The sequence below is a fragment of the Ostreococcus tauri genome, assembly GCF_000214015.3.
Source record: "Ostreococcus tauri WGS project CAID00000000 data, contig chromosome 02, whole genome shotgun sequence".
Lineage (NCBI taxonomy): Eukaryota > Viridiplantae > Chlorophyta > Mamiellophyceae > Mamiellales > Bathycoccaceae > Ostreococcus > Ostreococcus tauri.
The window spans coordinates 180,825-193,243 of NC_014427.2; the positions used below are offsets into that span (position 1 = coordinate 180,825).

At 49.2% G+C, this 12,419-nt stretch overlaps 7 protein-coding genes across 7 annotated transcripts in view; 3 read left to right on the top strand and 4 right to left on the bottom strand.

The window, feature by feature from the left end:
- OT_ostta02g00740 (unnamed product) lies at positions 1–282 on the top strand (the record flags this gene model as incomplete). The annotated part of the gene is made up of 1 exon (XM_003074773.2): positions 1–282. A coding segment is annotated over one exon (282 nt), but the record flags the coding sequence as incomplete, so codon positions are not given.
- A 53-nt stretch (positions 283–335) lies between these two features.
- OT_ostta02g00750 (Histidinol dehydrogenase) lies at positions 336–680 on the bottom strand (the record flags this gene model as incomplete). Its single annotated transcript, XM_022984988.1, has 1 exon — positions 336–680. The coding sequence occupies one exon, from the start codon at positions 678–680 to the stop codon at positions 336–338; it is 345 nt and encodes a 114-aa protein (XP_022840683.1).
- A 373-nt stretch (positions 681–1,053) lies between these two features.
- Positions 1,054–1,357, top strand: OT_ostta02g00760 (unnamed product; the record flags this gene model as incomplete). Its single annotated transcript, XM_022984989.1, has 2 exons — positions 1,054–1,143; positions 1,187–1,357. The coding sequence occupies 2 exons, from the start codon at positions 1,054–1,056 to the stop codon at positions 1,355–1,357; spliced, it is 261 nt and encodes an 86-aa protein (XP_022840684.1).
- A 176-nt stretch (positions 1,358–1,533) lies between these two features.
- On the bottom strand, positions 1,534–2,967 carry OT_ostta02g00770 (unnamed product; the record flags this gene model as incomplete). The annotated part of the gene is made up of 1 exon (XM_003074775.2): positions 1,534–2,967. The coding sequence occupies one exon, from the start codon at positions 2,965–2,967 to the stop codon at positions 1,534–1,536; it is 1,434 nt and encodes a 477-aa protein (XP_003074823.2).
- Positions 2,968–3,025: 58 nt separating this feature from the next.
- On the bottom strand, positions 3,026–3,961 carry OT_ostta02g00780 (unnamed product; the record flags this gene model as incomplete). Its single annotated transcript, XM_022984990.1, has 3 exons — positions 3,026–3,045; positions 3,102–3,219; positions 3,278–3,961. 3 exons carry the CDS (start codon positions 3,959–3,961, stop codon positions 3,026–3,028), a joined length of 822 nt encoding a protein of 273 aa, XP_022840685.1.
- A 1,264-nt stretch (positions 3,962–5,225) lies between these two features.
- OT_ostta02g00790 (unnamed product) lies at positions 5,226–6,320 on the top strand (the record flags this gene model as incomplete). Its single annotated transcript, XM_022984991.1, has 1 exon — positions 5,226–6,320. The coding sequence occupies one exon, from the start codon at positions 5,226–5,228 to the stop codon at positions 6,318–6,320; it is 1,095 nt and encodes a 364-aa protein (XP_022840686.1).
- A 62-nt stretch (positions 6,321–6,382) lies between these two features.
- OT_ostta02g00800 (unnamed product) overlaps positions 6,383–12,419 on the bottom strand; it is a gene marked incomplete at both ends in the record, with an annotated part of 33,948 nt that continues 27,911 nt past the window's right edge. The window contains one exon of the mRNA XM_022984992.1: positions 6,383–12,419. This exon is cut by the window's right edge and continues 4,234 nt beyond it. Coding sequence (XP_022840687.1) covers positions 6,383–12,419 — 6,037 coding nt within the window.

Here is a 12,419-nt window from a genome sequence, read left to right on the forward strand (position 1 = left end):
GAGGCGAAGAGAGCGATGAGGGCGGGACGGGCGGGATTTAAGCCGCTCGTGACGTACCTGTACGAAACCAGAGGGCGGGCGTACCGGGACGGCGTTCGAGAGTTCATACAGGCGTACAGAGAGGGATTCAAGGAAGTTCAGGCTGATTATGAGAGCGGAAAACACGAAGAGACGCTCTCTGGTAAGGCGGCATCAATGCTTGCCCAAGCAGAGGACGTGTTGCAGAGAGCTGAGAAAACCGAAGTGCCGGTCGACGACTCAGAAGAGACTACGAAGAAATAGGAAATAGAAATAGTCTGGCTAGAATCTAATTAATGTTCAATTACTCAAACAATCTAGTGATGAACTTGAGGAAACGTTATCGTCGTCACGTCCACGTCCCCGCTCCGCGCCTGCGCCGCGTGGAACGCCGCAATATTATCGTACGCCACGTCGAACGCCGCCTGCACGTCCGCATCGAGCGTCGGATCCGGGAGATCCTCCACGCGCTCCGTCGTCGCCGCCAACGCGCACTCGTCAAACTTTCGCGTGTACTCTCGCACCGCGTCGTCCCCTCTCGTCTCCACCGCCTCCACGATCGGTCGCACCACGTCTAAGATGGACGTAAAGTCCACGCGCGGGCGTTTCATCACCTCGATCCGCCCTCGCGCGTCGAGTTCACGCTCGACGTACGTCTTCATCGCGAATCCCGGTCGCGCCACCGCCTGCGTCGCGGTCGTCGCCCGCGCCGCGCGCGCCCGCGTTCGAGCGCGCGCGCCGGTCGCCCTCGCGCCTCGCGCCGTGGACGCGCGTCGCGCCGACATCTCCGTCGCGTCGTCCGTCGTCGCCGTCGTCTATCGCGCCGACGCCGACGCGTTTCCGACGTCGACGCATCCATTCGCACGTCTCGTACACCACGCGATCGAACGCCGTGTACACACACACACGACGACGCGCCGGATGTCGACGCATTCGCGCGCGCACGTCGTGTACACCACGCGATATAACAGTATGTATGCACACACACATCGCGCGCGCACACGTCGATAAAAAACCCTAAACCCGCACGACGCGATGGATTCCCCCGGGGGTGAGTCTCATTTTCCCTACGTTTTTAAAGAGACCTACGTTTATCTTAGTGTAAATGAGACTGTTCATAAAAACGCACGCCGTGTCGACACGGCGTAGCGCATTGCTCTGAAATTAGGTATGTAGGCGTAAAACAATGCCATGCACCATTCAACAAAGTTTCGCATCGATCAGTGCACCAGCACGACGACGGCATAGTAGTTTCTGCGCGCAGCTCTGCCTCCTGCCCGATCACGGAAGTCGATTGACGAGTTATGACTCAAGGAATAAGTGGGGTAAAAGCGGGTAAAACGGGGTTGTCTGGAATGTGAGCCTAAAAAGGTGTACATCCGGTTGGCGTCGGCGAAGACCATAGCGAGTTACTCACGTTTTTCGCGTCACAGGAGAACGTGTCATGAATGTCATATTGACAAAGCGGCGCGCTAAGTAGAAGCACATATGGAAGTTCAGAATGTGATAGGACAACTAGCCGCTTAAGCACCAAATAGATGTGTCCAATTCAAGTTCATCATAGTACACGTGTAATGGATCCTTCACGTTCGCGTACCAATAACGCGAGTCGACATTTTTTATATCGCGCAAAGCGTGTACGAGCTTATTTCGTAAGTGCTGCTCCCCACAATGCGTCACGTACAGTTTCGGTGAAATGGCAATACCCATGGCAGCTAAGGTGATGTTGTAAACTGTAAGTACTCCACAGGACGACCCGTCGACCTGCTGAGGTGGCCATGTCTTCGAGTCGAAACGTACTTTTGCTTCCAGCGCCTTGTGCTTCGATGCAGCTTCATCGTTTTCAGGTTGCGTTCTGTGCCATTCGCGAACGGCAAACGTCAAGAGCTGTCCGAGCTTTTCCACTTCCTCCTTGTCATCGGGTGGAAGTGGAACGTGCTGTGTATTGAACTTGTGGCTTCTGAGTACCTGCATAGAGTCGTACCTGCGTGAGGTCCATGAGCCGCGCTCGTACTTGAAATGATACGCGAACCAATGGCATCTAGCCCCATTTTGCCACACGAAAAAAATATCATCACTTTCATACCACCTTGCATTCCTCCCATGAGATGTCATCGACAGGGCGTTACGATAGTCTTGCTCGACAGCTACACGGCCGGTCGTCATTAGCTCCGACTCACGTAAAATAGGTCCTACAATCGAGCATCGTCTCCCCATTGCACGCAAATCGAATTGTATGCAGTCCAAAATTGGGTTGATGTGATAGTTTTCCAACCATTTGGTATCACCACATATTTCATACATATTCGCATTCGTCAATTTGGGACAAGTGTGCTGGTCCGTGTACTGTTTGATGAATCGTTTCTTGTCCGCAGTCTTATATTGCACTGCGTCGCCTGACGGCTGACGAAAGATTCGTGGTAATTCATTCTCGTCCCCCAGATTGAAGTGTTCAAATTGCGCATGTGAGCCAGCATGCTTCATCAGGGTGCACTGCATCGCAAGTTCTTCATAGTGGTCTTCGCTTCCAATTTTCTGTTCCGTGATCCGCCGCACGATGTGGACCGGGCATGGACAGAACGCGACGCCATCGACGTTGAACAATACTTTTCGCGTCGCCGCGTATGCGACGTGATCATCCGAGTTCCATACTTTCACAGGTGGGAATTGTTTTTTGAAGAGTTGCTGTACAACGTGCCGCACCGATGCGCAAATGGCAATGGGAATGATAGCGCACTCAGCCGCGTACCAACCAAAGGCGAAAACTCGAAACTCTTGTCTGAGATCACGGCTCTCTGTATCCCAATAGTTCGATCGCGACCCTATTGAGCACAACATTGACTGGTGTTTGTTCAGCACGCTCCAGATGCCATCACCACCCAGTGGTAGGCAGTTTTCCCAAGCGTCGATACATGCGAGAGCATCAACTATCATCTCTTTGCTGCTCATGATGACGAGTTTATCGTGAATGGCATCTATCTCTTTCGCGACAGTACCAAACTCGGCACTATGTACCTTTTGTGCGCGCTGTAGTTCACCTGGAGTGAGCATGGTTGCGTCAAATGGAAGTGCAAAAGTGGTACCTGGGCGGAGCGCGTGGAACGCGTCCGCTGTGCTGGGAATGGCGTGTTGCTGCAGGTATCTTTGTACCTCTTCAACTGTCAAATCTCCACCTGCAGCTTCCTTGCGATGGAAGAAGTTCTGTAAAAGGGGTACATGATTGTCAGTCTCACACAGCTCATTTTTAGAGCGGGCGCACCTTCAACTGTTTCTGACTCGGGAGATCCCCCTTGCCAGTAATCTTATCATGTAAACCGCCGTTGATCCACGCGCTGTGTAATTCCGTTAGTATGGCCGCGGGCGTTGCACCTGTTTTGCGCATTTCTGAGATGATGGGAACGAGATTGCGATGCACTCCTCGCTGATGACCTTCCCGGCAGTGCTTTGTCGGCGGAATGCCGATTGCGGGAGCTCCGTCACAGTCAACAATATCACCCGTTCCTCGTTCGATGACGTGTTCAGTCGGTACATTCGCGAGTGCATCGCATTGCTCTCCGTATAGTCTCTCGACAAGCCAAAAGCCAGCTGCGCCCAAGTGTGTTGGCCTACTCACACGCAGCCGACAAGGGCATCCGTTATCCGCATGCGTGGCGCAGGTGTAATACCAATGCATCGCAGAGCTGTTGGCACTCTTGAATCTCACGCCGTTCGGACGAAGACGCGCCGCAGCCCTCGCTTCAGGCCCCGTGTTGTGCTTTTCAAGGAGAACCCATTCACCGCCCGCGTCGTGCTTGGAAGATCTTTTCTGTCCAACATCCCAAGTCAGTCCCACGACCTCATTTGATCGTTTTTTCGCTTCAAGCAAGCTCAATAGATTTTTCGCGGGCGCTAGAACGTCATCAAAGTCGTCAGCCACCCCGTAATCGTTCTCCTCGTTCTCCATCGGCGAACCGCGCCCTCGTGCGCGTTTTTGGCGCGCGGCCATCGCAGGGCCATCAAGTGCGTCTGCGGCGAGCCTCAGCACGTTCGCAAGATCATGTCTGTTTCGCTTTCCGCACACGCCGGACGCGAACTGACGGCTTGAGCTCGTCGGTTGAGAGATGGCATTCGTGAGATCAGCGAGGGGACTCGACTGTTCCGACGACTCCGCGGCGAAATCGTCGGCGACACCGTCCGATCGCGTGGATGATGTTCGCGTCATCATGTTTCGAGTGCTCTCCGTCGCGGTGCGAGCGTCGACGATGCGCTCTTCACCTTGCCGTCGTCGACGCAACACGCGTAGTGTAAATGAGACTCTTCCGCAGCGGAAAGTCTCATTTACCCTACGATGTCGTAGGGAAAATGAGACTCTTCGTAGGGCAAATGGGGTCTCTTTAAAAGCGTAGGGTAAATGAGACTTCCCGGGCGTCAAATTATCGTATGGTTTAGGGTTTAGTTTAGGGTTTAAGGGTGATCATATGGGTAAACAGTATAATTATAATGTTCGGACAAATGGCGTCTTCCTACCTACCCTGGAAATGGGGGCATCTTGCACCTGCAAGATGCAAGTGCAATGCAAATTTCGGCAGTTTCGGGGTGTCTTGCGCAAGTCCCCCGCCCCTAGTTCAGCGAAGTTCGACACGCGACATTGATAAGTTAACAATTGTAGTCGAAAATCTAACTGAGTATGCACAACTAAGACCGCGCACACATATGACGCAACGAAGAAAACATACATCGGCTAACTCACCTGAAAATATAGGTTACCCCCGAAGGAGTTATACTGTATACATACGTGATAAAAAGTTACTTCAGCATGATATTTAGCCACGCCCCGATTAGCCACGCGTCCAGGCGTTCGCGTCTGGTTCTCATCTCATCGGCGGCCTGCACGGCAGACAGCCCACCCAGCGACGCGGAACGCCAGTGCGCGCCACCCACCATAGGTCCCAATAGTCCAGAAACGAACTGTGACCGGATCCATGGGAAGTCAGAAGAAAAAGTCGTTTGTTGATAGGAAGAAGGCGGTGACTTACGCCTTACTGCCGCCTCACGATAGCGGCGCAGCCGGCGAGAACAACTGGGTTAGGACTGACGCCAACGGGTGCGCTGACCCGTTCGCAATCAACGTTGATGATGCATCCAACAATATGGCAAAGATATCTAAGATTCTACCATGTACATCACGGGACTGCGAAACAGCCGAAAAGACGCACCATGTACTGACAATGTCGGAGAAGGAAGACTTAGGACTTCCCCATGATGGCTACGACTACTCAAGACATCTGAGAGTCTGTACACTAGGAGGCGAAGAGGATAACGAAAGACACTATAACGAAACTGTAGGAATGAGCCGATCGGCTGACATGCGAATATCCGCTATCGTAGTGAGTAAAGCGGGGTTGGGGGATAGTGCACGGACTACGTTAAAAAATGACACCTCTGTTTCAGGCGTACTAAGAGCGCTCGATGCGATGTCTTATGACGATGAGAGTATTGAAGAACGACTTGAAGAGTTATCGGATGACTTTTATCATCTCGCAAACGAGCAGATTGACGGGAAGCACACCCCTATTGCTGTACATGAGGTAGCCTCCGAGTTGAGCTCACGGTTTCCTGGCGCTGGCGAACAGAAATCAGTTGCGAGAAATTCCACCGTGATCGATGGAAAGTGTGTTCAAGATGATGCATTCCTTCGTATAATGGATTCTTACGCGGATGAAGAACTTGGTGACGGATGCGAAGATCAACCTAGTAGTTCTACAAATGGTACAAGTGACGGAACAGCGCATACGTTGGACCTTGTCCTCAGCTTATCCGAGCCGAAGCTGAGCAGCCAAAGCATTAGCGTGCAAATGTCAGTCGGTGCGAACGTAGTGATGGGTACTAAGTTACATGATTCACCTGAAAGAAACACCGGGATGGTCACTTTACACGACTGCGAAAGCGTTCTAAGTTTGCATAGTAGCTCTTCTTACCATCCAAAGCTTCTTGAATGTAGATGGCCCCGAAGGGCCACAAAATTGGCGTCTACTGCACAATACAATGACGTACATGAGGTTGCAAGATCTGTTCTTGCTAATGGAGATGACGTGCGCAAAGTGGAAAAAGATTGTGAGTTCAATTGGCGTAGTGAGATCACGCGCAAAGGTGAAACAGCTGAGCAGAAGAAGGAGCGTAAAGCTGCAGTCAAGACGGGGCGAAGACAAGCAAGAAGCGCAAAAAAATGTATGAAGGAAACCTTTCGGAGTGTTACACGGGACGAGAGCTCTGCGGCAGTTTGCGGGGACGTCCCAACGAGTGTTTCTGTGACAAAGTTTTGAAGAAAGTGAACCGTAATGATTGTTACCGACACTTGAATTGAATAAATGGCGTAGCTTGTGTCTCATTTTGATTGCTTATCATTTTCTACGCTTCGCAAGGCCGAAATTAAGATAGATTCGACGAGACATTCGTCAATAATACCGTTGTGAGTAATTCTCTCCAATAATAATGTCGTTGGATCCACTCCAAAGTGGCAACTTAAGTACTCGGGGCAAACGTGTTCACTTTCAGTTATGACGCACACAGGAAGGCCATCCATCGAATGACGTTTAGCACGTCCCTCGGAAATATCTGATAGCGTGAACAGACGCCGGGTCGCTTTCGACTCGTTCAGGAGTTGATCCTGATGTCGGGTGTTCTGCGCGTTCATTTGTGGTCCGATTGGACCGGAGCGGTGTTTATCGAACCTATGATCGATACGCTCATGGGCTAAAATGTTGAATGTATTCGAAGTTCCCCAGGGAACAGAGTACTTCTTGGCGTCTGCAACACCATGGGCGTCAACTCTGAGCGTTCTTTCAAACTGAGGGTTAAGGAAAGCAATCAAACCAAGCACGGTTGGCTTCATATCTTTGACAGAGTGGTGCGATTGCCATGCAGATGCAGTCTTGGCGACTGTGTTAGACGCGAACTTTCGAATAACCTCTGTAGCCACGTGCATGCCTGAATCTCTCGTAACGAGCACTACTTCATCGCCTGTGGTGACGCCCAAGTCATCTCGCACACATCGAACGAACGTCTCCGCAACGTCAGCAATACAAGTTGCATGCGAGGTATTGTAATCAACAGTGATTGCAAACGCTGCTGACGTAATAGAATCGATAAATCTATCCCAAGACTTGAAAGTTCTGTCCAAGTTCGTTTGGATGAAAAGGATAACAGGCGTGCGTGTGTGCGCATTCAACCGCTTCAAGACTTTTCTATTACTTTGCGTGCCCAGTTGCTTCCAGATTGGAAGCCGGTAACCCAGGGCTGAAGCAACTTGCATAGATTTTTCAGATAGCTTACCAATTAAATTCACACTATTCCATGCGTTTGCCAAACGCGGCTCGATTTCACGGTGATTAAGTATGTTTGGGTCAGCAGCACCACTGCCGCCCGGCTCGACTGGTTCAAATGTTCTCGTACCATCACCGGAGTAAGGATGTACCATGCAGTCGTTATATGCCATGTTCAAAATTGAACATATATTTCGCATGGTCTGCATCGGATTTGATACTAAATCCTCATAGTACACGTCCACGCATTTGAACTTGTCCACACCTTTCAAAAAATCGACAATGTTGGAGTTTCCTTGGGACCATAAATTATCCATGAAGTTCCAGACCTGTGTGCAAGCGGCGTCGCGACTGCGCGCTCGCTGATCGCATGTGGGAATTTCTAGACATCTCATACTCTCTTTTAATCGATCAGTTCCAGTCATTAATGTCTCCTTGACCATGGAGTTTATTGAGGCATATGGGTGGCGGTGTATGAAAATATAGCGGGCATTTTTGAACATCATTTCTGCCCGCATTAGATTGTCCAGCGACCAGGCGTACGGTGGCGTTTTATCTACAAGAATTCGCTCACCACACCATTCTTGAAGGATCGTGTAAACTTTATGAGTCGAAAGACTTTGCATGTCTTCTAAAATTTTGTCAGCTTCATCAGCAAAGCATCCGCGTAGCTCCATGATCGCTTTTCGTAATCCCTCTAGGGCCCAAGAGTGACCTCGTGATAATGCTTTTTGTCTTTGTGCCATCGTCTCAAAGTTGAGAAGGTACAGTTCCTGTGGCGCAAATATCGCTGCGTTTGTGTTCAACATCATCTGCAGCAAAGTAGAACCAGATCTAGGTGACGCTAAGACAAACACTATTTTTCTGTCCAGCTTTGCCATCTGTAACTGATTACTGTCCGGTGATACATGTTCGTCAGGATCTGTCGAAATTTTGTATCTCTGGACTTGCTTATCGAGCCATTTGCATACCCTTTCGTTCACATTTATTCCATCGACAGCGAGTTCAAGTGCCATTGCCCGCACGACCAAATCATGTATATTTGCAACTATAGGGCCACGTAGCGTAGACTCAGCCAGTCTGTACGGACAGTGATCCATGGCGATCGTATCAAGTACACGCTGTATCGAAACTACCGTGATATCGTCACAAAATTCGCAGTTTTGCACAGGGAAGCTTCCTGTCCGTTTGGAATTCACAATATCATGTACTTCGAACCAAATGAGTTTCTGGAGCTGTTGGTGCGCTGTTTCGACTATAGGACTACGCGTATGAATGTTTCCTGCATTTAGTCGAGGAATAACCACTCCTCTGCGAGGTTGCATCCCTCGAAACATGATAGATGTTCTACCTGCGCTCGTGATCACATGTGCCATGCTCCCACCGTAACCAAATGAACTTGTACCAACTATTCCATTTAATATGGGACCTTTCAGCATCGGAAAGTAGGATCGGCCGTCAATGTTCACATCTTTCCATGTGTGCCCCATCTTCTCTGCATGCTCGCCGACTGAATGCCCCAACATCATGGGGTTCAATTTTTTGAAATGGACGAGAGGCACCGCTATCATGCTGCAACTCATCAAGGCGGACTTTATGATCGATATCATTCCAGATGCACCATCTAGATGACCAATATTCGTATGTACACTACCAAAGCCTATGGTTGAAGTACGACTCAAATTTTCAGAACAGAACACCGTCTGATATGCTCCTATTTCGATCGCGTCTCCGAGTGGTTCTCCAAGGCCAGATGCCTCCACAAATGTTACATCTTTCGGCAGCAACGCGCTATTCAGCAACGCACAATGGACTTTGTACTCAATAGCAGGTCCTCTTAGCGCCCTCAGTGACGCACCGCCACCCTTGTGTATGCAAGAAGACCCCGCCAATACGAAACGTACTGGATCGTTGCGTGTGAGGCTGGCTGCATGCATCAAGATTGCGCCCGTTCCTTCCCCACGCTCAAATCCATCTGCACTCACATCAAACGTCTTACAACGACCATCTACAGGAAAAATTTGTCGAGCAATATGTAAATCCGATAGTTGCCTGTGCATAATCATGTTCACACTTGCCGCTATAGCTGAATCGCTAACAACGTTAACTACGCCACGCAGTTTCAAACTATTCATAGCAAGGTGGACACACACTAGCCCCGAGGCTGATGCACAGTCTATTGACATTGATTCGCCTTGAAAACCGAACATGTGACTAACACGATTCGAGGCGAATGCATACGTTGACTCAGACATTCCCTGTACAACACTTGGCAATATGTTTTTCTCACGGGTACTAATGACACCACACAATGCAGAGCGAACAACAACATCTCTCCCGACAGCTTCACTATCATTTGTGCAGATTCCAACGAAGACAGAAGTCGTGTTTTCAAACGGCGTCGATTTCACATGAACGTCTTGACCATAATAAACTTCCCGGCAAACCTTCAAAATCTCTCTTTGTTGTGGCTCGATGATGTGTCGAACAGACGGTGCTAGCTCGAAAAATTTGGCATCGAATATATCAACTTCTCTTATGAACGAGCCATACTTGCTGTAGATACCGTACACTGGATCGCGTTTTCTAATCGTGTGCACTGTTGACGTGTCGTCCACATCCCAACGATCAGTTGGGATTCTTCGAACTGCATCTTGTCCACATGTTATCATTGTCCAGAAATCGAATGGAGATGTGACTTCCTGAAAGCCCGTTCCACCAGTTCTTAATGCAAATGATTCCGCTACGACGTGTGTAGTCGTTTCGCGACGCTTTTCACAATCGATCTCAAGTTGAGAACAACTTGGTTTTGTTGGAAGGTTTGCACTTTTGTCACATATGAATGCGGACAAGCTTGATATGGTTGGATGATCGAACGTCACGGTAGACGGTACTGGCAAGTCAAAACGGCGCTCTACGGACTGAGAGAACTCTGCGAGGCACATGCTGTCAAATCCTGCGTCGATGAACGGCATATCTGCATCGATCTTCCTGCCAAGAATACTCACGACCAGTTCTGATACACCCTGCTGAATTTCAAGGGGTTTTAAATTTAAAGCTTGGATACCTACACTCGTATTCTCAGAAAGTGAATGTATATGAGTGAATAACGGTGCGGCGAAACGTTCCCAAACGAATGCATTAGCGATGATGACACCTGATTCAAAAACATCGCATATAAGTAAGTTCAATACATGCAATCCAACTGTCGTGCGAACTGCGCCAACACCCAACCGAGAAAGGCGCCTGTGGTTTGCATGATCACTTTTCATCATACCCGGTAAGTCTACCCAGGCGCCCCACTGGATGCTTATTTTGTTCACACCTTGCTGGTTTAAATGTTCGCAGTAGCTATCGAGTAGTGCGTTTGCTGCGACATAACTCACTTGTCCAAATGTCCCTAGAAGCACGGATATGGACGAGAAATAATGTGCTGTAGCATGTAGCGACGATGGATTGCAGTATGCCGAAATTGATCCAGTTGCCTTTGGTGCGATCACAGCACGGATCATACAAGCCGTCTGATTTTTAACGATGCCATCTTGTATGACCCCTGCCAAATAAAACAACGTGCACAGTTGTCTTCGTACATTGTCGCGCCACTCATCTGTGTCCGAGTGACCGCAGTGGTCGATGGCATTTAATGTAGTGCAGCAGCTATCCATCTCGGATGCACCTATTATTTGAGTCATCCTTCCATTTCTGTTACTCGACCTAACATATTTGAATCTGGCTACGTGCAACATCACATGTACAAGTTGGCCAATCGCACCAATGCCATGCAACACTATCTCACTGCGCTGCTTGACTTTCATGGAATAGCCTGGTCCTCGTAACTGTTGAGTGCCGCACATCTTTGGAACTAGGTTGGTTCCCCTCACCTTGTTCGTATGCTTGAAGGATGTTGAGCCCGCCATGAAGCGAGGATGTGATGCGTGTGCGTCAACTGAGCAATCACCACAGACAGTGAATGTGACATCTTTGTGTTCAGTGCAGAAAACTCTAGGTAATGTCGATATAGCAGAATGTGTCGTGTGCGTCGCTAGCTCAGAGACCGAAGAGTGAAAGTGATCGAGAGCCGATTTCGTCAGTGTGTTGACAGAAAGTGATGTGCCATTCGACGTCAGTGCGCCAATTGAATGTAGGATGTGTAATGAGGGAACAGTCGCTAATTTCGACTCTTTTGCGCTCCCTAGCTTCACCTTCAAGTACATTCTTCTGGCCTCAATTTGTTTTCTGTGAGTGTGGATATCCAAAGAGGATGGGTCCACTAACCATTTCAATTCATGAGTGTAGAACGTTCGTTTTGAGAAAGACAAGTCTCGAGTGGACGCATGCTTTGGGGGTTTCCGGCAGACGGTGTGAAGCTCAGAAGTCGAAACGCGTAGCATAGTTTCGGCTAAGGTGCTGGCCTCATTATTTAATCGATTGAGTTTCTGCCTCGTATGCCCAAGTAAATTCGCAGAAGTTGTACCGATATTTTCAGATGCAGAATCATCCAAACTCAGACAGTAATACCGTATGGTTTTTAAATACCGAAACGTTTTTGCGTGGTGAGCATGGCTAAAATAATCTGGGCAAGTGCAGAGTGGTAGGCTCTCTTGCACTGAATCTTGTGTTTCCTTGCGCAGGCATTTTGCACGAAACGATGAAACACTTCTCGACGTGGATACTTCATGATATGATTCTTCGTCCTTCGGCTGTAGAAACGTGTGCTTTGGGACTCTAAAGTGAGACATTTTGCAAGTTTGCCATTTACAAGGCGGCCCGTTAACCACAAACGCGTGAATAACCTTGCGGAGCGCTCCCACACACAACTTATCTCGTTGGATGTTCACACTCAACATGGCACTGTCAACGAACGGGGATAGTATGATATCCCGAAGTGACACCAATTTGCTTGTAACTTGACTATATATGCCATCTAGCGCTTTGAGAGCAGCGAATAAAGGTGGTTCACCCACGGTGTGGAGAACAAAAGAACAACTTGCATCGCCTATCTCGTTGATAGTGAACGAACGCCAATGCCTGGTAAGTAATGATATCCAGCAGCTGTTTTGGTGCCTTGCAAAGGACAAGAGTGCAAACTTTTTGCGTGGA